This window comes from Hirundo rustica, chromosome 3, assembly GCF_015227805.2.
Source record: "Hirundo rustica isolate bHirRus1 chromosome 3, bHirRus1.pri.v3, whole genome shotgun sequence".
Classification (NCBI taxonomy): Eukaryota; Metazoa; Chordata; class Aves; order Passeriformes; family Hirundinidae; genus Hirundo; species Hirundo rustica.
In genome coordinates this window covers 66818686-66845404 of record NC_053452.1, presented here as the reverse complement: position 1 = coordinate 66845404, position 26719 = coordinate 66818686, and the positions used below count along the sequence as shown (strand labels likewise).

Here is a 26719-nt window from a genome sequence, read left to right as displayed (position 1 = left end):
AAATCATCGCACTGCAAGGAAGGTAAGCACGTTCTGTTTGATTTTCAGCTCAAAATACCCTAGGACTTTCAGAGTTGTAGAAGAAATAGGACCCTGAAGATTTCCTCCTGCTATCAGGTCAGGTTTGTTTGTTGCTGTATTAATCAGTGTAATATATTTTTCTAGTAGGACACATGAATATGTATTTTGGTAGAATTCAACACTAACTGTGGAATTGATCTGATCATGTAAATGAATTATATAATTGTTATAATGCTATAAAATTTCATTTTTACCTCCAGTCATACCATCCATATTCCTAATCCACACACTAACTGGAGAAAAAATGACTTGAAATTGTTTATTCTTTCTTCTTTTCTTTCTTTCTAAAGGACATAGGCATGGGAACAGTATATCCTTATATGCTTGGACAATGCCTCCCACATTAAGGAAATTGTTGTTATTCAAAGACAAAAAAAAAATCCAAAAAACAACCTCCATGATTCCTACTAGACCATGTACATGTGCCCCATTATTTATTACCACTTTCAAAAGGACAGTTTATAATTTTCACAGTGAGAAATCCAACAGACACCTCATGGCTGAAAGCACAATCTTGGTCAGTGATCTAATGACATTCAATCGTCCTCAGAGCATCACTGATTGCTAGGTTAGCACTGAGCACTGAGGTCCCAGGGTGTTAAGGAGAAGTTGGGTCAGACCTTGCAAGTAGAGAAACAGCTGAACATCACCATGGGCTTTTAGAAAGGTAAAAACTGGGAAACTGTGGGCAGTTACATGCTAAAAATAAGAGTCTCATGGTCTTTACCTTTTTCTTTCTGGCTCCTCGTAAATAGCTAAGTAGATCCCCTCCTTCCATCAGCTCCAGTATAAGATACTGAGGTTCATTTAGCAGACACACACCAAGTAACCTCAGAATGTGTGGATGATCAAATTTGCTAAACAGAAGGAAACAACTGTAAGAGCACGTACAAGAAATCCAGCTGGTTGATAGCTAACAGATTGTTTATAGCTGCAAGCAATGAATGAGCAATTTGGCCTTTATAATCCTGCTTCTACAAACAACATGATTCAGTAGCTCTCAGTGCCCAAATTTGTTCAGTCATGGGGAGAGTTCAGGGACATCCTTCCAAAATACAGGCTTACACTGTCTTTGACAGGCACTCTAATGCATACACACATATTAAAAATCACACTTCACCGTATTTCCAGGAAGCAAGGAAAGTAGCCAAATGGCAATTTCTTCTAGGACTAAGATGATTCATTACATGTACATTACTTGTACATTAAAGGTATCTACATTATTTTAATAGAGTATTTTTACTACTATATTCACAGTAGAACTGCTGATTCAGAGGAATACACAAAGGTAAAAGCACAAGATGCAATATATTATTTTCACAATTCAGAGGGGGACAGTTTTTCACAGTACATTTGCAAGAGGAACAAAATACATATGAGGAATACTTCTAAGTATACTAGCAATTGTTTCTGTGTGTCTAAGACAGGGATTACCAGAGAGCAGTCAGTACTCTCAGTACTGCAACTATTCTTCAAACAATGAAGAATATTTATTGCCTCTGTCAGTGCCTGTGCTTTTTCAATCACTTTACTTGTGTTAGAAGATGCTTTTCCCCTCTCACTGCTGCATGACAGCACTTGCACAAGCAGTCAGAGAAACTTGACTCTGTTGGGAGAATTAATGGTGTCCAAAATGCTGTCAGATGCAGCAGCGTAAACAAACAAATAAGAGAGGGACATTTTCCTTCTAATCTCTTTCAATTCACCTAATCTCAGGTGTGGGCAAAGACCCTTACAAAAAGTGTGATTTAGAATTTGACAGTTCCCCCCGGCCCCTAGCACATACCTCTCAATCAGACAAACTTTGGTACTTTCAGGAACAAAAAGAGGGGAAGGAACACCTGGCACTTTCCTTTGCATGCAGTGCCGACCTTTCTCCACTGAACTGTCATCCCTTACTTCCCGAGGGATGGGATAGACACAAGAATTTCCTCCGTGTATTTGCATACAAGTGACTCACCAATAACCAATATCAAATGACTTTTTGAAATAGAGGCAACTCAGTTTTCCCTTTGCTGTACATAATAAAAAGGAACAAATAATTCCGGCTTAACTGAGCCAGCATGTGTAACATTACCAGCCAAATTTTAATGAACATCCAAAAAGGCAAGCAAAATAAAAGTTGCACTTACATATCGTACAACTTGCTTCTTATATACCTTACCTCTTTGTAAGCACTCAGATGCACTTATTTTCCCTTTCTACCCTTGGTTTCATATATGAGACCTTGTAGATGGAAGTCAAGTAAAATCATTAAACTCTCCATGATGGAAATAAATATTTTTTTATGTTAAAAAATTAAATACTCAAATAACATAAAATATACATTATTATTATTGTCATCACTGTTGCTGTTGCTGGTGGTGTTTTTAATGACTGTGGTGATTATATAATACTTAAACTTTTCTATTCTTTTCATTTCTGATTCATTGCATTGGTGTACATAAGGGCCCATGCCAATGTTTACATTTAAATGCAAAACATTTTCAATTATATACTCTTCCAGGATTTCTGAGTTTGGATTATTATCTGCAACAAGAATTGGGAGAGCCTCAGAAACTTTAATTATGGGTTCATATAATTTCCATACTACACAGAAAAAAAGATCTTAACTATGTTTATGATGCCAAGTAGACTGAAGATGTAGAAGGAATTTACATGCAACTCCTACTTTTTATAATTAATTTGCACTTTAATTACATGGTTGAATTTTGATTTTAACAAGCCTTTTACCTCATTCAGTAATAGTGTATCATAGAAGGCAAAAAAATGCAAGATATATTTTTTAAGTGTGTAAGCACAAAAAAAATTGAATGTTGTGAAAATCAATTTCCAGTTTAATAACACCATATTTTCTGTGCAGAAAAAAAAATCTTTCCTTTTTAAAAAATTGTTTTTACTTCTGCACACATGAAATAAAAGTCGAAGTGCAAAAGTGCACCTGAAAACTAAACTACACTCTCAGTCTTATTCTACCAGTTGAAAATTTCAGTTGAACTTCTTGTTTCTGGGGACTCTCAGGAAAACAAGATTTCTAGCTGAAACACAAACCTTGTTAGGCGTAATTCTTGCAGTGGTGACAGATGCATAATTTAACACTACCTTAATAGAAGGGGTATGTGGCAGCCCCTAGTGGCACATTTTTAAAATATATTTTCCACTGTAAATTACAACTTTGAGGCATTGGTTTGTTCTGATTTGTTTCTTTCAATAAAATGGGATTAGTGGAATTCTGACCAACTCCCTTTAGCAACTAACTTGGTTTAGGGGAGCAAAGATACTGAAACATACCAGTACAATCCCAAATAAATCCATTATATGAGCATACTGAATCTTAAATTTTGCTTATCAGATTTATAGCTTTCGTTCCATTATATCCATTAGTAGTGATTTACTTGTTTGGCAGAAACACGAGAACACCTCAAAAATGCCACAATAATCCCTTTAGAGGAAAGTGCTGCTTTCATTCTTCTGGAAATCCACCACCCTCAGAGAATAACAGCTTTGAAGGGTGCCCCGGGACAAAGCTGTCCCTACCTCATTAAGTGTGCCTCCTTCAAGAATTCACTCTTCTCCTGGTCTGTCGCACCCTTCTTCAAAGTCTACTCAACAGAAAGCAGAAATGTAGTAACATTTGGTCATCATCACCATTATCACCATTTAAGTAAAACAATCAGACATAAATGTGGCCTTAAATACATATTATTTTCCAGAAATCATTAGAAGGCTGAGCTTTAAGAGATTTGCAAGAAACTGTGCAAGGAAACACCCATATGAGGCCAACATCCATTTCTCAGGTAAAACCTCTGAGACAGATCTCTCTGCCCATCCCATTCTGTTGCCAGAGAAATACACAGCCGTGATTACCTTGACTGCCACTTTGGATTCTCCACTTCCATCTGCCAGGATATCTACTGCAGTCCCTTCATATACTTCTCCAAACGCTCCACTTCCTAACAATTTGTGTAAGCTGAGTTTGTCCCGAGGGAAAGTTGGCAGTGATTCAATCTCTGCTTGAGAAGGAAGAGTGCTACAAAACAGCAATACTAGTCACTTGTTCATACCTAAGGATGTCTGAAATCCTATTAAAATTCAAATGAATCTGGTACTATTTAGCTCATCAGGTATATTTAGGGGGAGCTCAGGTGAGGCCTGAGTTGGAAGTTACTGGAAAACACCAGGTCTTCTTCTGTCCCTGTGCACTTGTGTTTCTTGCCAGAGTGACATGAAGGATGGGCTGGGGACGATCCAGGCTGGGGGTGATCCAGCCTGGGCTGTGTGCCAGAGGGGCAGCATGGCAGGGCATCCTTTGGAGCAGTCCTGACCTGCGCCAAACCTGCAGCTCTAAACTCTACCTTGAGGTTTCAGAGATGAGTGCCCTGATGAAAACTGGTCCATGGAAGACCTCTTAGATTCTTTTGTCCTGAACATTTGCTCTGAGGACATACCGTACGGCATAACAGGCATTGGCTAGTCCCACTGTCTCAGCCATTCCCCTGAGTTGAGCTAGTTCTTTATCTTCCTTGATGAACACTATTTGTCCATCCTGCTTTCTGGATTTCAATCTTTGCTTCCATACTGGAATAGAAAGGAGACCATTAGATGTTTCACTCTGAGAGCATCCCAGTGTGTGAGCACGCTAAAAGGCTACAGGTTTAATGTTATTTTGATCAAGAGCACCCCCCAACAGCTCATGTAAGCAAGTCATTTCCATCTGGTCATTTTTTTCCCACAAAACATAGACAACTGCTCATTGAGCAGACAACTCAGTGGGACATCCATTTCTGTCTGTAACAAGACCCCAGGGAAAGGATGAGGATTGAGAGGACAGGACCATCACTTGTGGACATTTGAATCTCAGAGTAATCATTACATCCTTTCTTCAGGGATAAAGCTTAATAGAACTTGCAAGGTACAAGTTTTTATAAAGATACATACAAGCATTAGAGTTCCTTAAGCACTCCTGTGCTCCCCTGCAGGTAATCAACAGCAAGAAATGCTTGAGGATAGAGTGAATTTCTATCCGGTCCTTGATACAAAAAATACATTTAGCCATCTCTGGGGCCTCAAAGAATGACAATATACAAATTCCTACCAGCTCCCATCCTAGGGAGGAGGTGTTTCCCAAAATCTGGAGGCTAGTCATTTCCCATCTGAACTGCCTTCCACTGAGGCCTGGCAAACCAAGGATAAACAAAAAACTCAATCACATACCAAAACCAAACAACATGACCACAGCCAAAAACAGCACAACAACTCCAATCACAGAAGCAACGGCAATGATGGGGCCCTTGGAGCTCATATTATCTGTTAAAGAGAAAGGAAATTTGCTTAATTACTGTGTGTGCATGCAATGTCAATCCCAGGGAGCAGAGAAGACCTGAGACGACCCTTCAGCTGCCTGCTGTGTAAAGTCTTCCACTGCACAAAGCTCATTTGTAGGCTGCATGTGGATGTGCATCTGGTCAGACTAATCCTTCTCCCCAAGACTTGGGCCATTCCTGTAACCTAATGTATATGCAGAAATAGAAAATCCCTTACTGTTTGACTACTCCAGGTGGGATTTCCAAAAACACCTACAAAGTGTAAGTCTAACATTCTGGCTGAAGGGAAGAAATTCTGATATCTTTACCCAGTGTGTGAGCTTGCCTTTTTTCAAGAATTCCATCATAGAGCAGAGTGGCAGAGCCACAGAAACAAAGTGGTATGAATGAGCAGAAGCATTTTTCAGGCCCACTGTTCTGAGCAAAAGAGCCTGGATGAGCACTAGCAGCAGGAGTCACTGTATAAACATCACCATTTATTACCTATTAGAGACATTACCTTTGCAGGAATATTGCTATTAAAATAGCCAGTCTCTATTCCTAAATTCGTATTACTATTTAGAATAACAAAAAAAGATTGCCAGAACACAGAAGTACAAGACATACCTTCCCTCAAAATTATATCCATGCTACTGTCACTGTATTCACCAAGTCCCAGCACATTTGCAGCAGCTGCTCTGAACTGGAAAGTTCCTTCTAAGTTCTTGGCCTTCCATGTGCAAATACTGCCACAGGAGCCATTGTAAACCACCTCCCACGTGGACTTCATATCGCTGCTGCTGCCAGACTGTTTCCTGCAACATGCACAGCACAATGCAGGAATGTCATTAATGCCACGAGGGCAGTTTACTGCTTCACCCCCGCCACATTCTTTGCTTCAGTTTCATGATTTTCACAGCATTTCTCTGCCTGCATAAAAGCTCAATCTGGTCATGGGGTTTTGGATACAGAGAAGAAAATTGTGCCATGCCATTTCAGCAGTGCTGGGAACCAAACATCCTGATCTTGGCACTGGAAATGAAATACTAGAAGGCTTAAAACACAAAAAACTGTTCTGTATATCCCTGATTCACCTGAATCAATATATGCTTCACAGCCAAGATTTCAAAATGTTCTAATTTATCTTTCTGGGAAAAAAAAAAAAAAAAATCCACTGTGCTAGAGCTTTTTGCTCTTCCAGACCCAGAATAATTCAGTGTCTCTTGTGCATCAGGTTTCACAAGCTAAATAGGAAGCAAGTCACTGGTAGTGAAGATACCATTCTTTAGCTAGCCACTTTCCCATAGTGTCTGCTGACTGCTGGGTGTATTTCTTCCTTTCCCCGTGGGGCTGAGATTGATTGCTCACAATAAATTCAGAGCTGATTATTCACCAACCAAAAGAAGACCACGTTCTTAAGCTTGAAAGGCCGTATCTGAAATATCATTTCATGTCACACAACACCATCATACATCATGTGAAATGACCTTCATGTGCAAGTCACTCATTCTCCGAACACACTTTAATAAAGAAAATAGGCCAAACACTTCTAAACCAGAAAGACAGGAGAAACCTATATGTTCATGCCCTTGGTGTGTACATGTTGCCACCAGAGCTGTATGAAAAACAGAAGTTGCTTAAAAGGGTTAGTCAAACATTTTCTAGAATGCTATGCAACTGACCTAACATTTGTGAATGATGTGAAATTCAGTCAAAAAACATCAGCATGTGTCCATTCAAACTGCAAGAGAACAGCTTATTTCATTAAAAGACCACCTCAGTGATGCATTATGATTCCAGAGATGAATAAGAAGCTGGAGTCTGGAGAACACAGCAGCTCATGCACAGCCCTGGCACAGACCAAGGGACTGATCTTTCCTTACCCAACTGCAGCTAATCAGGTACAGATTGTCTCCAGGCATATCAAAATTATTGTTTTCTCAGAGCATGCAGGTCAGTGGTCTTGCATGCTCACAGAACTGTAGGAAGCTTACAACACCAGGAAAATATGTCTGGGTGAAAACTTATATAGGTAAAGCATTTCCAGCTCGAGTGTTTTCTGTCCTTAGCTTTCATGAGCACAGAGAAAGAAATAGTGGCTGAGTTTAGAAAACTGCTTCCCTCCATCAGTAATGACTTCAATCACTGGAATATTTCAGAAGATGGACTCTTCTAATTTTAAACTAATGTATTAATTAAACTTTGCACTGACTGCTTTAAAGAAATTTCTCCAAAGTCATGGTCAAAAACTTAGAAGTTCGAAGTCACTGCCCACAGCAATATAATCTAACCTGCCCAATCAGCCCTTCCAATGCCAGTGCAGGAGTAAGAGTGAGCTGGCACTCTAGTGCGACATCAATAGCCCAGGCAATCTGTATTTGATGACAATGCACTATAAAAATTATTAAAAAGTCATCCCATGGGGGTGGGAATACTTTATATCTGGCAATATTACAATACCTTCTTTGAGTCCTCTGAACACTAGTGTATATATATACGTATATTTTAGCCAAAAATACATACTACATGTAAGTTGAGATTTGTGATTTGAAATTGTCTCTAAATCTTCTAAGTCACTGATATAGATCCAAATATATTGTTGTATTTCAAGATTGCTCTGACAATGTGTTTATTTTCCTTCTGTGTTTTCCAGAATTTCTGGAAATTAGGGGTGCTTGGTTTATCTAAGAAAGAGATCCCAATGGGAAGAGCCTCTTGCATCATATATATTTCATTCTTCCAATTGGGGCCAACCTGAAAAGCCCTGCACACCCAGATTTGTTCTGGGCTGCTATCTATGGGAAAAGTGCCTCATGCATTACTTACCTGCTTTCCAAGATGTAGTAGGTCAGTTTGCTTCCATTGTCATCAGCCTTTTCCCACTGTACAGAGTTTTCGGAGTCTTCTGCTCTTTTAGGAACTCCTGGCTTACTGGGAACACCAGCTTAAGCCAAACAGGGGAAGAAACAGAACCCTTAAAATGTGCTTGTACCATGACAAAAGCTAAAGGCACAGAGAAAATCTGATGTGCACATGGGTGTTTAGACATACAAAAAGAAGGAGGATCTATATTAATAATCCTCATAGAGAAGGAATCCTTGGCTTTCTCTTTGTGATGGATAAATTCCAAGATTTTTACTCACATGCAGCCTTTCACCACTTGCATTTTAGGTATTTCATTTCAGATCCCCTCACTCTTTCCTCTGCTCCACTTGGAAATGAACCTCATTTCTTTCCCTCTATTACTTCTGAAGGTATGGTATTGCACTATTCATTTTTCAAACACACTGGACTATTGGGTCTAAGTATAAGAAAATTGCCTCCTAAATTTTTAAAAATATTATGTTTAATAGTCACATCCTGAAAAGAGTCCTAAAATCATGTTATCCTGTGTTAAGTGCTTACCTGTAGTTTTAAAGCTTGTTGAAGAGGACGTGCTTTTCACTCCTGTAACATAAATTACTGTTACTCTTACAAAGTAGTTGGTCCAAGGAAGAGTTCCAGTGAGGCTGCATGTGTAAACAAGATTCCCTGTGCATGTAGTGTTGGCAGGAGAAAACCAGTCACTTTTTGTTGGCCACTAGAAAAATAAAGTATCATGATGGTCAACTTTCTTGCTCTGCTGAAAATGTGTCACAGTTCTATTCCTGGGTAGATTAACTACTTTGCCACCTCTTAATATCATAGTGGAAATATGACGCAGGTGCTCTTTTGACCATGGGACTTTGTCCTCTCAGAGACCAAGGACACAAACCCTAATTTTCTTCTTTGTTTTCAGGAGATCTACAAGTCTTGGCAGTAACAAAGAACAACAGATTAAGTGCCTGCTTTATGCAGCCAAAAGGAGCCTTCCCCTTATATTTCTGGATCATCATGACGTGCCCATGAGTTCAGCTTGCCACGATGCAGTTGAAAGGAGGTGGGTTAGTGGAATTAGTAAATGTGACATTTAATTTAGGGCAGGGAAATGCTTGGTGTAGGTCTACTGAATCTGTTTTTCTGCAGTACAGAATCTGCATGATCCATTTAGGACATGACTTTTTCTGCGTCCACTAGTTCAGGTGTTGAAGCCTGAAGTTTCCATGCATGCTGCTCTCACTGCAGCACTTACTTCTTACTCCTTGGATCTGATCTCCTCTCCTAACCTCTATCAGAGGAAAATAAAATCCAGATACTAGATTGTAGTTAATAATTATTGCTGAAAATCCTTTTCTCCTTTTTCTTGTGCAGGGCAGATACAGGATTTGCAACTGCAAACCCAGTTGGGGCAGGGCAGTGAGGAAACAGGGATAGGACTGCTGAAACAGGAGACTCAGAAGGAATTCTGGTGAGGTCATCCAGGATGTCCTTTGGCACTATGGAGCACTAAATGCTACAGCTGCACTCCTCCTTGTTCCTGGCAAATGCTGACTCCATCCTGCCCCTGCTGAGCAGCTAAGACTGACATCACCATGCCCAAATTATCCACTGAGACTCTTCATGTACATCCTGCCACCCACCCAGTCCTGCTTACCAGGACAGAGTAGGTTAAATTTTCTCTGATCTGAGAAAACCCACCCCAAAACTTAGAGGTATTTTTACCTTACGCAACTCAAACCAGAAGCTGGTTTCGTTGATGTGCAGAGGAGCTCTCCATTCTAGCTGGAAACTGGTATTTCTGGGGACTATGTTGATAGGTGCAGCTGGAGTCTCAAAAGTTTTTGCAACAACACGGACACTTTCAGAAAACCAGTTCTCATCAGGATGAAAAGCAAGAACCTAGTAAGGCAATGGATGAACTGTACAATATCACAGCAGTTGGAAAGGCAGCTTTGATTTAGCAGCACCAAGTGTTTGGAAGACTAACGTTTCAAACAAGACAGTATTCAGGCAATAGAGATATAGGTGTAGGAAGACTTTGTGCCTCATAGCTGCAAGGTTATATACCTTCAGGCTGAAATTTCATTTCATTTCTGAGACCCTTCCTCAGAGACTCTTCTTAGTTTCTCATCTCAGATTTCTACCAAGTCCCTTCTCTTTCTAGATCTTTCTAAAGTGCCGCATTCTCTTACACAGACATGCAGATGTCTCATCACGTATTAGGCAGTGTTTTAGAACCATAGAAACACAAAGTCAAGAAGTGCCTTAGCACACTGCTTTTCACTAAGCCACAGGCAAATATGACCTGTTAGGTATGCATACTTGCATACACACGTACAGGTATTTAGGTATGTGTGTTTATATGTATTCCCCATTATATTATCCAAATCATTAACAAAAGCCCCAAATCAAATTAGGACCTATGGATCCCCTCCTGCTATAATCTGAATGTTCTCTCAATGGTGTAAATCACTCTATTTCTGATACCCAGTACACACCGTGCAGACAACATGTTTACTTGGTTACTTTTGAAAATGTCACTCTGATCACAGACCTGCTGTCCAGATACAGCATATACTATTGCTTTTAAGCCTTCATCTGTAAAGGCAGAAGCAGTACATTTTGTTCTTATGAATCCACGTTGCACACTTTTATTTGTCTGCTTTCCAGAAGAGCAGTCTAAAGATTTGCAGGTTGAACAAACCAGTAAAACTACTTGGAATTATACCTTGAATGAATTATTTGTTCCAGGTTGGAGCCCACTGACAGACCAGACAAGCACCCCATTTGAAAATTCACTTTTTCGCAAAGGTGTCGCTGGGACAGGAGGCAATAAATTGACAGAGATTTGATAGCGGATGGATTCAAGAGGTCCATTTGGCTTCAGAGGTTCACTCCAAGATATGTTGATGGTGGTGTCAGACAAAACTAATGTTTTAATAGTGTCAACTGCCTCTGGTACTGAAACAGAAAGAAAAAATAATCTCCCTTTTAGAGAAGTCAAGAAATGTTACCAAGAAAAGAAAAGAAGGATATAAGTGTATTATTATGATTCATTCACAGGACTGAAACTCTACACATGTAAAACTCATACTCCGATATAATCAGTCAGCTGCAGACAAGTTCAAAATATTTTGAGGGACTTTCAGTATCTTCTTGGCTATCCTAATATGCGAGCAGACAAAAAAAAACAAACAAACAAAAAAACCCAAAAAAAAACCACCCACCACCAAAAACTAAACAACAACAGGAAAAGAGCTGCTGTCCTATACCTCTACATGTATAGTGATATCATTAAATTCCTGCTCCCCCTTAGTTTCCTAATCAGGGTCTCAGATGTGAGTTAATTATGGTGCTTACTTAATCAGGGTCTCAGATGTGAGTTAATTATGGTGCTTACTTGAATATGCACAGAAAAAAAAATACCTGTGCTCTAATCCAGTTGGAAAGCCTTTCCTTGAACAGAAACTTACGAGGGAATAAAATTCAAAACTAAGCATTATTTCCCATCATTTACGATTTTTCTCAGAAATACAGTCTTGCTGAGCTGTGCAAGGAAGAAACTGGGTTGCTGCTCATATGTCCACACCAGCTGGTTACCCACTAATTGTTCTGGAAAAATCAACCCTTCCTTTGGATCTTTAAGATCACAGACTTTGTAATGGTATGTGGCATGTCCCTACTCTGCATAAAAAATTCTTTATTTACTATTGAGCTGTCCAGGTAGGTAAAAAGTTAACAAGTCATTACACTATTTATGTTCCCAGCATATCAAAATGATGAGTCCATATGTTTTAATTAATATCCTGGTAGCAAGACTACAGATTATTTACTGAAATATACAGAAATTAGGCTAGGAAAGAAGACAAATTTCTCATTTGTCTAGCTAGAACAAATGTGGAGTAAGAGTGACACTCTGTGGCAAGAGCAATGCATTAATTGTCTTCCTCTTTTTTTCATTCCCTCTATCTTGCTGTTTGATGGAAAGCACAAATTATTCCAGGCTTCTTTCACTTCATTAGAGAATTGAGAAAAAGGCAGAAGGAATTCACACAGCTTCAGAGGTGTTAAATAGTGTACACACTTCAAGAGGCTCTAGCAGCATCTGATTACAATTTAAACTGGCAGTTACATTCATGAAATTGAGAACATAAGTGTCAGGACACATATAGCTTCTATTTACAGCTGGCTGGAAGTTTTTCAACAAATTGTGTAAAGCTCTGAATGCTGATACAAATACCTATTCAAAATACTCAGGGTTTGTAGGCTGGGGTGGGGTGAGAGTTTTTTGTTGGTTCACTTCGGTTTTTGTCTAAGACTTGATTTTCATCCAGATTTTTCATTTTTTTGCAACTAGAGAAACCTGTTCTGAGTTTCATGTTTCATTTTAACATGAGACTAAAAAATTCCATTTGAGTGGAGCAATCCAGTCTCCCATTTCATATGCTACCTTTATGTTTCATTGTACGTTGTACACTGCTGTACATTGATGCAGGATGGCAGAGTTTACCATACAAAAAAGTAACTGTGTCAATTCTTGCCACATACCAATAGTATTTAATGATATTCAATAAATGTGTCACACAAGTTTTGTATTACAGATGTGGAATCCCGTGCAAAGAATTGAAATCTACTGATAGAAGGCTAGGATTTGGGGGTGTTTTGGGGAGTTTTGTTTGTTTTTCTCCATAGACTCCATAGGAAGATACAATCATCAAGGTTGGAAGAGACCTTTCAGATCATTAAGTCCAACTGTCACTACCACTCCAACTCCTAAACCACTAAACCACATCACCCAAGACCAGAAGCCTCTTAAACACCTCGAGGGATAGTGACTCAACCACCTCCCTGAGAAACCTATTCCAGTGCCTGACCACCCAAACAGTGTAAACATTTTTTCTGATATCTAATCTGAATCTCCCATCTCAGATAAAGGCCATTGCTGCCAGTCCTCTCACTGCAGGCACGGTAGAAGAGACCGGCTCACAGTATTCAGAGATCCACATAGGATGGGAGCCTATTTTCTTGGTGGTATAGATGTTAAGGGATCTGACTGTTGAGAGAAATGGAAAAAAAAAAAAAGAAATACAAACAAAAAACCAGCATAGTTGAACTAGACAACTTTCAAAGTATAACATGTCTGGATTCCACAAGAAGGGTGGCAATATGCCTGCACCTCTTGTTTCACTTTTATTTGAAAGATGAAAAGAAGTTCACCTTAAACAGAGAGTTTTTAAGAGGAAAATTGTGGCTGCTCCCAGGACAAAAAACAGGGAATGATCTGTGCGTAAAAGAAACCACTGGTGGCTCAGAGGTGAAGCTCTCCTCTGGGCAATAATGGCAAAAAGAGAGGCTGATTATTCTATAGTCTACTCTAACCTTTAAAGAAACCACAGAGTGCATCCCTAAGGAAAGAAGAAAGGAAATCAGGACTCCACACCAAGTATCCCTAGGTACCACCTCCCCAGTGTTTCAGCAAAACACAGATATATATGTAGACTTGGCTATAATTCTGACTCTCTTACAAATTAACTGAGGTGCCTGATGGCTTTACAAATGAAGAGTGTATGTGGATCAAGATGATACCAGGCACAACAAAGCAAAACTGACAACAGAAGAGTAAGCACTACATAATCTATGGGGAATAGCTACCTACCCTAATGGCTTTCCATGTTTTCAGCAAGAGAGTTCAGCAGAAGTGCTGAGGGAGTTATCTGAAGAGGAGCACAAAGGCAGCTCCTCATAAAGACAAGTGTGTATGTACAAAATTACACATGCAAAACAAGAAAAAGTGCTGAGCAAAGTAATTCTATTGGGTTGGGTTGCAACATGTGCAAAAGCATAACATGCATGTTTTGCATGATCCTTCTCTTTCTGGAGGATGTCAACAGCTTCAAGGAAACTGGCACAGTAGCTGCCCCACAGCTGCAAACAGGTAGAGTGGAGCAGCAAATGAGTAGAAGCATCCTCCTGTCCTAATTGAGGTATTTACAAGCACAGGAGGCAACTAGATCAGACTGTAGTATTCTCAAAGAACAAGGACTGAAAGGGCACATCAAAATTCTTGAAATCAACTGAAAATGAGCTGTTTTCATTCAGGCCAAAAGTAAAAAATGAAGCGTTGTCTTTTCAGCCTGGTTCACAACAAAACAAATCTGCACTACCCTTAGGAACAGCAATTATGAGAATGACATCAAACCAAGGGGAAAAACCTTAACACTGAATGAATACATAACACAGATATTTAAACATACATAGCCACGCATACATTCAAATACAAGTTATTTAAAGATGTTGTCCAAGGCAGAAACTACAACTGTTTAGCACTTTTAACTATAATTTATCTTTCCTCAGGAAGCCAATAAGCCAAAGCATTAAAGAATATAGACAAAAACATCCAAAAAATTTTACAAATTCAGCAAGTCTGCTTGCGAAGACCTTGCGAAGATCTACAATCGTTATATTTTAGGCAGACTATTTGTCTGCTTTCTGATTTACAACCCAAACTTGCATACACCTTTCTCTAACTGAGATGAGAACTCTGTTCAAAATCAGACTGAAATATGAAACAAACCTCCATATAGAGTTGTGCCAACTGTGCCTTCTCCCACAGGCAGTGCTTCCTCATCTGAATAGTAGTTTTTCACTGCAACTTGTATGGCATAACTCGAGAATGGCTGTAAGTTCTCTAAGACAGCAACAGGACCCTGATATTCCTGTAAGTCAAAATCAGATAATAAACATACTTTCTTAGAAAAGAGAGTCATGTCAACCCAATCATCTGTCAATGAAATGTGTGTTTAAAAAGGTAATACAGTAGGGGTTTTGCATTGTGATACGTTTTAGTCTTTAAAAAAAGAATGTTAGAATCAGTTTTGGTAACGGATCCCTACAGGAAAAAAAGGCACATACAAAAAACAAGCCAAAAAGTAGGGGCTTACTTGCACAAAGGAGAATGAAAGAATCTAGAGCTTACCAAATACCATAGAGAAAGGACAGTTACTCTTGGAAAAGGTAGAAATGGAAAAGCTCACTGACAGACAGCTACAGAATCGTTATAAAATCACTAGAAGGGACATCACATTCCTTGTTTGTAGATGATATCACATGCATTTCTGTGTGAAGTAGCCATACCAATGTTTTTTCCTGTGGAGCAGACAAACAGTGTCTTGAGTTCCTGCAGATGTTTGTCATTTGTCTGGAAAATACCAGGTACGTCGGCGTAGGCTGGGATATGCCAGGGCATAGCTGCTGTGGTGTGACAGATGGCAAGCTTAATGTAAAACTGGTGTTAGTTGTGGCAAGGATAGTAGGTTTCTCAGTGGCTGGCAAGAGAATCAGGCATCTTTTATCTAGGAAATACATCAAAAGATTAAAAATTAAAATTATGGCTGGATCAATCCAAACATGCATGGGATTCTACCACCATTCATATGAGAAAGCATAACTACAAAGTATTCTTTCTGCTCTCACAAAGACAAACAGAAAAAATTCCACCTGAAAGTACTTTACTAGATTACTTCCACAGACACAAAAATAGTGATCCTTAAAGAAACTCTCATTTATGTTTGATAATACAACTTTCATAAAGAATTTAGGTCCTTGAAGTAGAAGATGGAAATGCAACTTGTAGTTATTGTGTTGTCAGGGCAGTACATATTGATGAGCCCAAATGTGCCTGTTATTGGAAAGACAGATATGCTGAATAGACATTGCCTTTCTCTAGCAATGAAATGCTATCTGCTTTTTCTTCCCAACAGCTTTCCATTTGTATCAACAACAGATAATGAGAGACAAATTTGGGAGGTAGAAAAAGAGTCTGGAGGGAGAAAATAATAGAAAACTACACCGACAGTTACTGAAAAATAACAAAAGAAAATTCCTCATTACTAGATGTACTTTCAAAAACAAAATAAAAAACATATTAAATGGACTTCCTGATAAGAAGGAAGAAATTTAGGCATGTGCACAGGGAAGAATGCTTGCCCTTAGGCCACAAAAACTACCTCATAGTTAAGATCTTGTCTCCCAAAGTGAGTAACCCTGCCGTTCCTACCAAAGTCAGGTTCATGCATATTCCTCCAAATATACTTGCAGCAGTCAATGTAAGTTAGAAAATCTCCATGGCTATCTCTGGTTAGGAATAATCCATCTGGACTGAAATTTGGTTCTTCCCTTTCTGCACCTGCTGAGCCTGGGGCTCTTGCAGGAATCCCTCTCCCTGGGGATAGGGATTGGCACATTCTGTACCAGGGCCAAACCAGGCTCCTGCACCAATGCCAAGCCCACACAGATCTCATGAGAACAAACATGCCCAAATGTTGGCAAGAACAGCCTGAGCATTGGTCAGAGCAGCCACAGGCAGGCGTGACTATACCAGCTACCCAAAAGAATGTGAAATGTTTTTATTCCAAAGAAGATCAACTTGTTAAAATAATCATTTGTATATTTACCAGTTTTTTTATGCAAAACTGGAGTTGAAGAATTATTTTTAATATATTCATCATGCTAGTAGCTGTTCTAAACCTCTGCATTTACAAAGATAATCCCTATAGTTACAATGAATGCTAATTTTTTATTAAAACTAATGTTTTATTTCTTTCATTATCATTCTACAATGGTTTATTTAAAATATTAGAAGTTCTAAGTGAAGCCCGGGTCTACTAAAATGTAACCTTTAATTGTCTCTTGGGTACTTTATTATAAAACACTTTAATAAGCAGAGTTCTTACCTCTTTGTCTTTGGAAGGACAGACCTTTTAATATTTTTGTATATTTGCGAACAAAATCAGAAATCTGTGTCATAGCAGGGATCACTATCAAACTCTTGCTACAACACTGTGGCTTTCTGTGCTGTAAGATCCACCACCTTTTCTAAATCTCCAGGTCTGACACAAGTTTGAAAATAGGCATAGTTTGGCATTAACAAACTGGCAATATTCACCATCATGACCTTCCATTGTATCCAACACAAGGCCAGTCCTTATATTCATCCTTTTAAAATGTGCAAATTGTTTCTCTGTAGAAGGTACCTGAATCCATGAAGCATACTTTACATAAATACACATAACCCAGTCTGCACCTTAAATACATGCCTGATAATAAACTGGTTACATTTACAAAACAAGCTAGATCCCCTCTACCTGGGTATGATTGTGCTGCTGCATTGAAGGCTAAGATTTTCAGCCCATGGTTTGCTCTCTTGTGGAGAAAGTGTCTTCTGCTTTCTTTATTTGCTAGCCAAATTTCAGTGTATTCCTTTGTTTCAGCGGTCCAGTATATAAATTTTTTATCTGCAGTCAAGCTGCCAATTTTGTTACCTATAGGAAAACATTGTATAGTTAAGTTTTATAATCAACCCTGAGCAGATGATTTTACAAGAGCAGATGTGTGCTTGTATTCACAATGAGCCAATATATATATATCTTGGCCATACTGAATCCTCAAGGATCTCCCCTTGAGAAGAGATTTCTGATATTTTTCAGTGGGTGTCGTGAAGCTGAGACACTGTTATTCCAGTTTAGAAGTGTAGATTTGAAGGTGTTTTATTATCCATAATTATGAGAACTGCTATTCAATTAACAAACACAAGAAATAAAACATTAAAGCCAGAGATGTCTAAAGAAACTTCTCTTTTTTTCAAGATGAAAACCACCATGACCTGCCATCATTCAGGAACAATTAAGACAGCTCCTCTGGTAACAGAGCAGCTTTACCAGCACACCTTGAGAACTGAGCTAAAAAGCAAGAAACCAAGAGTAAGTGTTATTATCATAAGAAGTGAAACACGGATAATTAGTCATACAAGGCCCTACCTGCGTGAAGTACCTTCCCCACATATTGAAGTCTGCAATGACATTTTCAGGCACAAGTTGTTATTGTACCTTTCCATTGAGATAAACTGCAATAGGTGTAGCTAATACCCTAGCAAAATAATGTGTTAATATTCTAAGTGAAATCCATTGACCACTAGCACTTGAGGCTGTAGCATTTCTTTTGATTTACATCTTACTGGAATACGTATTTGAATCAGTAAATATCCTCACACTGCTCTTTCTCCTAGTTTATATGAACAGGATACACAACTGGAAACACAGAACACAAACATTTTTTCAATATTGACTGTAGATGAATCAGTTTCATAAACAAAGTGCTTCGTGAGTGCTATTTTTTGAAATAAATGTTGTTTGAAGTAAAGGACAGCAAGAATCACAAACTACCTAGAAAAATAAAAGAGCACTCAGACCTTGAATACTTGGTATTTTGATAATTCTCCAGCAGTGGCAACCATCCACATCTGAGGCCCATATTTCATCTCCTCCTCTGATAAAAAGCAGCTGGGGATTTTTGGAATCAGACAAATCTATACTCATGGGTCTTCCTAGCTCCATTTCTGTGACGTTACAGGTGCAGTAGTTCCTCATCTCTTTTTCTACCAGTCCCCATCCCAAGATGTGGTGCACGGTGTTGTTCAGAACGTCATAATAAAACACGTGGCCACCATTATCAAGCTCTTCCATCCAGTACAAGCGGCTGTCAAAGAAAATGCATTGCTTTCAGTAGAAAAACTTCAGTCTGACCGATCTAAATGCAATTCTAGTCTGAGTAATTGAATAACTAGTCACAAATCTCCCAAACATTTAAAACCAACTAACTACAGCAGTGCAACTGCAAAGTGATTCTAAGTGCCAAATTATTCTTTTTGTATAGAAGGCCATGATAACTGGCTATTCTGGACAAAATGGTTACCGTAAAAAAAATTGTTGTCTGGTGCTTTCATGTGCATTACTTATACAGAAAAAACTAATAGTATTTAAGCATAATTTGAAATCTTTACCCAAACACAGGTGTGGTGGTGCAAGAATTGTTTTATTAGGTTTTTATAAGAAGTTTTATGTTATGGTTCATTTCACTGTGTCCCCAGTTCTGTAACAGTCCATCCCCTTTGAGTTGTTTCATGTCAATCATCCCACCCCCCATCTATCATTGTCAATCCCCTCTCCCCCCCAGCTCTGGGGCATCCTGTCTATCACTTCGGGACCCCTTCCCAGATTGGGAAATTCCCAGGGAGGCGTCAAGTGATAGGTCAGTGCCCGGGGGAATTCCCTTTTCCCTTTTTGTCAGTGGTCAGAGGCTTAGAAGTGGACACCCCCTGTTACCCCCCGAATTCCCTGATTTGCTGTCCTGTTGTGACCTCCCCTGAACCCTCCCCCGCTTATAAGGTCAGAGAGAGAAATTCAAACTCTCTCTGGCCGGCAGTTTGGGCGAGCTCTGGATCTCCCGCAGCTCGGCTTGAATAAACCGTCTTTAAACCTGCTTAGCCAAGAGCCATTCTTTATCTATGGCCATTGTCACTACACAATTTGGGCCAGCTGCTGCTGAGAAGCTGAGTCCAGCAGGTAAAGATAACCTGCTTGCGTACCCGGACTGAAAACGCTTTGGCCGCTGTGCAGATCTGAGCCAGCCAGGGGCCCGCGTCCGCCTGGCACGGAAGGGCACAGCCACACACAGGCATCTTTTTGAAATTACATACGTCCAAGCTCAACTAGGAGTACTAAAGTGGCACTACATCCAGAAATTTCTGAGATTTACATAATGCCAAAACTCATCTACTATAAAAAGTCCCTTTTGCTCCTTAACTGTTCAAGTTTTAATGAAAATCATGTCTAAAATTTGCTTTTAAAAAGTTTTTTGTAGCATGTGGCTTACCTTAAGAAAGGATATGACAACAGAGATGATACCGTTGAATTACTTTTGCCCAGTTGCATGTTCAAGGCTTTCAGAGATTTTTTTTTGAGCTCAAGATCAATAACAAATATTTGAGTTTTGTTCTGTGGTGTTTTCAGGGCAACAAAGAGATGTCTTGCAATCCAGTCAACTGTGATGGCTGTGACATTGTGAAGATAAGCATCTTGCAAAAACTTAAGAAAAAAAAAAAAAAAAAAAAGACAGAATTTTCCAACCTGATGTAAGGACATTATGAAATGCAAATTTTTTCTGAAAGAAAAGTGTCTACTCTGGAAGTAGAAGTCAAAATACAATGATATGTCATGGATTGACATTATTTTTAGAAAAATCAAAACTATTGTTTCACAAATATAAATTGTTGCTTCCAAATTCTTGACATTAGAATGAATTAAATTAAATTAAATATTATACAAAACCAAATTTCTTGTATTTGCTATTATGAATTTTAAATTAAACATCTGATAAAATATCAACAGAGCAGATGTCAGTAAAACCACTTATAAATAATAAGACAACTTTAACAATGGCATACTCTAGTCATTTTTACTTTTTCAAAAGCATAGTTGGTCATAAAATAATGACAATAATGGCCACATACTTTCCTAAATTCTCTCAAGTAAAGGAGTAAATAAAGAAATACCTGAAACATTGAAGCATTCTGTATATTCAGAATAAAAAGAGAATCTTCAGTGATATAGTATCCTTTGTCATCATTAGCAGTGTAACAGATGTCCTTTACATTAGCCTTCGCTGAAATTTCCCATATGGTATGACCATTGTCTATGTCAGTAAGAAACAGCTGGTTGGCAGAAATAGTTATTAGAGTTGGGACAGGGAAAAGATCTGGAAGGAAAAGGGCACAGCAGAATTTATCAAAAAACCCATCCTAGATAATCACAGCTGTTCATTAGGAAAGCATTTTTGTATCTCATACAAATAAATGATGGGTCTGAACTTATTGTATTCGGTTGTGTGCCACAGTAAGTAAATAAAGTAATGAGATGCCCTCTTGTCATCGCTATCAAACTACTAAGATATTTTCAGTGGCATTGTGAATGCTTACCTAACAAATTTAAGCATAGTAAAACAGATTTGCTCATTTAATTATCTTTAACAGCCAAATTAGAAATAGCCTACAATCTCTAGTGGATCTCTAACTCTCCTAGTTAACTTTGACAGCCTGATTAGAAATATGTTATGATCTCTAGCAGTATACAGATTACAGGGGGAAACCTACTGTTCCATGCTTGCCTGGAGTTGCACAAAAGAGCTAATTTAGCATAGTTTTGCGGAAAGGCTTGAAATTCCCAAATTTTAGTCTAATGATAAGGAATGTGTTAATCTTTCATATCAGAGGATGTAACCATTTCCTCTGTTGTGTCTGCTGTATGTCACATAAAATGTTGGAGGCTGTTTATCAGATTGCCAAATTCCTGTACTGTCATTTTCACCAGCTATTGCACAAAAACCATGAGACAGCAACTAAATCATCCATACCTGATGAATTCCTCTCTGCCATGTCAGACAAAGGTCCTGGACCTACAGAGGTGAAGGCCTGCACCTGTGGGACAGGAGATTGATACTTATGTTAAGTAACAGCATAAATGATTGCATCTGAGAGCCTGTAAAGTCAATAGAGACAAAACCCCTGTCTGTTCATCTAGGAACTTAAATGTATTTGACATAAGGCTGTGCTGGTCAGTTCAAAGGCTACATTCTAGTTGGGACTAGTTGGTGGCTATGAAGAGAATTTTTAGCAGTAGCCCAGAGATTGACAATCCATGCTGCATCTAACAGTTAGTGTTCAAAGGACCCCAGACAGTCTTTGTGTTTTCTTTCCCAGTCTGGAACAATTCCTACTATTTGTTGACCTTGCAACCAACATGGTGTTCTCCCCTATTAGTATCTGGTCTATTACGTGCTCTCACACTTTTCACTTTTCTTCAAGCACAGGTTCTGTTTGTTCCAAAGTTTTAATCACAATGAAAATATGACTTCTTGACAAGTTTTGAATTGAAGTCTCCTTCCATGGAAGCCACACAAGTCCTTGCATTCTTCATACTGTGACTGTGTTCAAAAGGCCCATCACTCTCCACCAGACGAGTTGAATCTGTGTTCAACTTGCAGTGTTTAGCAGTGGCTTGGGGAAACCTCTAGAAAAATTTATTTTGGGCTTCACCATTTTGTGAACAACATCGTACACAGAGAGGTTAAGCCAGGTATCCATGGGTGAGTCAGCAAATCAGCAGTTCTACAAGCAGAAACCACAAGCTCTTGCCCCAAGCCAAAAAAACATCTCCCAGGCAAACACATCAGACTGCACAGATAACATCTACCACCTAGCACGAGACAAGCTTAGTAATTTTTCGTACCTGAAACCTTACTGTGAGGCTGGGAAGCACATCCATGAGAGAAAACTCCATCTGTGTGGGTTTAACATTGCTTTCAATCCACTCCATGAAGGTGCCAGCAGTGCTGCTCTGATTCAGTAGCTGATAGTACACCCTGAACTGCATTAAAATTCCATTGTCCCTTTCAGGTCTGTCCCACCTGAACTCCACAAGGACTTTCCCATCACTTTCATCTAGGTTATTTTGTAACACATATATTCTAGGGTTCCTAGGGGCTGAAGGAACTGTGTAAAAAAATTAAGATAAAATACACAGAACAAAATACTCCTCTTAAAACACAAACCTTACCTCATAACTAACTCTACAGAAGGTTATCTAAAACTTAATGGAAATTCCTTTCTGTTTTTCATTGATGTGAGGCCATCTGATTTTAACTTGCCTAGCCAAAAGATAGAGCTTTATAAACAGGAAAAAAATGCGCTCCTGCACTGAGATTGAGACTTATCTATTTCGCCAAGTCCTGTATGTAACTAAGGGGCTGTAAAAATTTTCACAACACAGCGTATTCTATCCCCTCTCCTATTCACTTCAAAATCTACTGCATCTCATGAGCTTTCTCAGTACTTCAGTCACTCAACACTATATTTCTGCTAACTTAATTTTGACATGCATAAGAGCAAAAATAAACACTGAAGCGAGAGTAAAATGCGCAAAATATTTATTAAAAATATACTAAGTGGTTAAGATATTGCATGCAGCCTTTGTTATTCACTGTAATGAATTCAGTTTCTCTTTCTTGCTCATAGTCACAGGCACATGCTCGATATATTGTCCTGCATTTTCTGTTCTGGATACAATTACTTCAATTATCTGCATCTCTGTCTGCAATAGATGATTGCCAAAGATGCTCAGAAACATGTCCTTGCAACTCTGCCTGAAGCTGACTAGCTCTGAAAGCTGCTCATCCTTCACCAGGGTTTCACTTGCTGACATTGAGCTGCTCCCAGTACCCATTACACACGAGGAAAGGGATGTAAAATTTTAGTACCTCCTTCAGGGGCTCGGAGGGATACAGATGTCATTGGTGCCTTGCCCCAGTACGTGTACGGAGTGACAGTAAAATCAAAGAGTGCAAATGGTTCCAGCCAATCCACTCGGTAGGATGGCACTGTCAGATTATGCGGGTGAAGGCATCCTTCACTTTCCAGAGACTGCAAATGAAATTAAACAAAATAAAATAAAGCAAGACTTCTTTCCTACTGAAAAGGCCTTCAGTTTCCCAAAATTCCCTTACCAAACTGGTCAACTGAATCAAAACACAGCTTCGCTTCCTGTGAGCACTCATTGCTTCCCCAGCTCCTGTGGCACTGAAGTGATGTGTAGCGATGTGCCAGCAATCTGCCCTTTGAATTTGAAGTAAAGTTTGCCAAATGCATTAAAGGGGGGTTGGAGGCTAGATTTCACATTCAGGCAAAGGCTGTCCCACTGTCATCTCAGAGAACACTTCTGTCTCTGAGTTACCGTGAGAGGATTTCTCACAACTTTTTGATCCCTGTGATCTCCTTCCCTGGTTGTTCACATCCCAGCTGCTAACCCAGAGCAACTTCTGCCTGCAGTGGGGGAAAAAACGGACAACTTGCACTTTGTTTGCAATTTAGTTTGGTTCTTGACCAATTTGTAAAAGTTGGAGAAGGAAAAAGCTCTATTTCTTTTTAAAAATATATGTATCAGCAAGTAGGTGCGGTAACACATCTAGATAATAGGGAGGGATTGCATCAATATCCTCACTTGTAGAGATTTTGATCCCACGCAGTAAAAGACAGTTCCCCATTCCACCTTTGTGGAAGGACTCCAAGTGATGTGGAAACTTGAGGAATTTCCTATAATTCTGAAAGAAGACGCTGGCACTGAATCCGGAATCACTTTTGGGTTAGAAGAAAAATTTCCTGTCCATAAACAGAAGAAATAATAATAATCTAAAGAATGTGAGAAATAGGTAGACTATTCAAATGTGTCTTAAAACATTGAAGTAAATCCTGTAAGCCAGCATTAAATAGAAACAATATATGACAGCAACACATTCTTTTTATCCATACGAATGCAGCATATTAGCTTTTATAATTGATCATTATCCTGATATATTTATCAGGTGGTGTGTGTATATATATATATATATATATATATATATATATATATATATATATATATCAGGTGTATCCTGATATATGTATTAATAATTTGCTCTTGTCCTTATCTTTTGTCAAGTGACTAAAGAATTTCAAGAATGAAAAATTGCAGGCTGACAGTGAATACCTGTATTGATGAGTTTAGATAGAGAAGATAATGTACCTGGCAAAGGTTTAAGTGATGCCTGAACAATGGTAAAGGCTGTAAACTCTGCTGGTTGTGAGAAGGGAATGCTAAGGCTCTGATTGACTTCCTGGACTGTAATGAACTGAAGCCTATTAATCCAGAACAGACGACCACTGTAATATTCCAGTGCACCCTGATATATTTCAGAAGTACTCCATCCTGCAAATTCCGTGATGATGGCATTACTACAACTGTGGAAACATATGAAATTAGCAAACTGATAGCACACATGTAGAGGGAACAGATTTATGCAATGTTTGACATATTGTTAAGTTTCTTATAATTCAAGTTCTTAAAGCTTATAATTCAAGTTATAAAATGTAAGAGGCAGGAAACCTAACCAAAATTTTTTCTTTGAGCTCTTTAAAGCAGAACATTTTCAGAATATGAAATATTGCAGGAAGAAGAAAATGGCCTTAATTCCCTTTATTTCACTGGAAAACAATTACAAAATGGTTTAAGATTCTGCTGCATAGATGCAGAAAAATTAGTATTTTAAAAAATCAGCCCACCTTCTCTCAGCAATTCCATTGAAACAGTGAAATCTGCTTCAGAGCATGAGATCCATTCTAGTGCATTACATCAGGAACCCAGATTTATTTGACCCTGCTAGTTTCCTTCTAAGATCTATTAACATTTTTCTTCACCAGGATCACTGGTGATTTAATCTGCCTTGTATATTGTATGTCAAAACTTACAAGGCCTTACAACTTGCTCAGGCCTTTTTAGGTCCCAATTTATCTTGGTAAGAGATTAAATATATTGTAAAAGGCATCATTTTGCCATCTCAGGAATGTCTTTGAGCTTAGACACATGCCATCCAAAACAAATATGGAAAAGCTTTTACACACCGTCAGGTCCATTAGGATGGATCATTCCAATCTCTGTATTCTGGCATGCCAGGGACAATGATTTATGTCTGCCAATTGGTTCATAATGGAAATGCATGTTCCAGCTAAAACTAATCATATTTTGATTCTTTCAGTGTTTACTATTAATCATAGCAAGTCTAAAATCAGTCAGAAAATTAATCTGATTCCACACAAAGCCAGCCTGCAACATTATGGGTGCATGTAAATACAGATGCTGCTCAATTAAGTTTGGGCAATTTAATCCGATGCTTGAAAAAAAATTAAAATAATTGCATTCTCCACGTGGAAAGGAGCAAAAACATAGTTTCACAAACTATTACGCACTTTACACTTTGCACTTAGAGAACAAACATCCGTTTTTCTCAAGGTTTTTGTATATAATCAAGCTAACCCATAAACATTGTTCATTATGTTTTGTCTTATTAAACTTTGCCTTTCTGGAGCAATACAGCCATTTCGCATTTGGGATCATCAAGAGTCTGCTGAGTACTGTTTACTCAGGTGTGAAAGTGGTGTCAGTTCAAATCTTGAGATTCATGAAAGATGAGCAATTTGCAAAGCTCCAGGCACTTGGAAACTGTCAAGTGCTGTAAATGCCAAGATAAAATAGACAATAAGCAGCTACGTCTAAAAATTGATGAGTATGACCTCAGTTCAGCTGAGGTTCCATACCATGTTTCTCTCACCACAAAACGGTGTTACCAACCATCACAACATGTAGTTTGCCATCAGCTAGCCGTGATCATTCGCTCCTCTTTTTGTTTATTGTTAAATTAGTAAATATTGTGTCCAGCACTGGATGACATTTTTTTTCTTAAAGAGTATGAAAAAAACTAGAAAATACACTTTCTTACCTCTGCTATACCTTTACTTACCTTTCTTTGCAGAGAGAAGCTCTGTATAGGTTTAGACATCGACTATCTTGCACAAGCCAGTAAAGAAAACCATAGGTGAGATCCAAAGTTACGCCAACCACCTAAGAAAAAACAGTCCAAATAGCAATTTGAACACATCTTCACTTCTGAGGTAAGACCCCTTAGGCATAACAGTTGTCTAGACAACATCATGAGTAGCTCTTTATTGGCAAAAATAGCATTACTATCATGAGGGTTTATTCTAACACAAAAAGAGA

The 26719-nt window shown here is 38.7% G+C and overlaps 1 protein-coding gene across 1 annotated transcript in view; it reads right to left on the bottom strand.

Annotated features, from left to right (window-relative positions):
• The window catches only part of ROS1 (ROS proto-oncogene 1, receptor tyrosine kinase), a 69935-nt gene that overhangs the window by 18103 nt on the left and 25113 nt on the right, over positions 1-26719 (bottom strand). Inside the window, exons 18-39 of the mRNA XM_040059212.2 lie at positions 26463-26563; positions 24692-24906; positions 24131-24288; positions 23391-23553; positions 22364-22626; positions 21489-21552; positions 20632-20834; positions 19953-20164; positions 18490-18776; positions 17387-17563; positions 15378-15595; positions 14818-14959; positions 10972-11204; positions 9966-10142; positions 8790-8964; positions 8211-8328; positions 6012-6199; positions 5296-5388; positions 4530-4659; positions 3949-4111; positions 3619-3683; positions 809-938 (exon numbers count right to left, since the gene is read on the bottom strand). Coding sequence (XP_039915146.1) covers positions 809-938; positions 3619-3683; positions 3949-4111; positions 4530-4659; positions 5296-5388; positions 6012-6199; positions 8211-8328; positions 8790-8964; positions 9966-10142; positions 10972-11204; positions 14818-14959; positions 15378-15595; positions 17387-17563; positions 18490-18776; positions 19953-20164; positions 20632-20834; positions 21489-21552; positions 22364-22626; positions 23391-23553; positions 24131-24288; positions 24692-24906; positions 26463-26563 — 3675 coding nt within the window. The remainder of the gene's footprint in view (positions 1-808; positions 939-3618; positions 3684-3948; positions 4112-4529; positions 4660-5295; positions 5389-6011; positions 6200-8210; positions 8329-8789; positions 8965-9965; positions 10143-10971; positions 11205-14817; positions 14960-15377; positions 15596-17386; positions 17564-18489; positions 18777-19952; positions 20165-20631; positions 20835-21488; positions 21553-22363; positions 22627-23390; positions 23554-24130; positions 24289-24691; positions 24907-26462; positions 26564-26719) is intronic.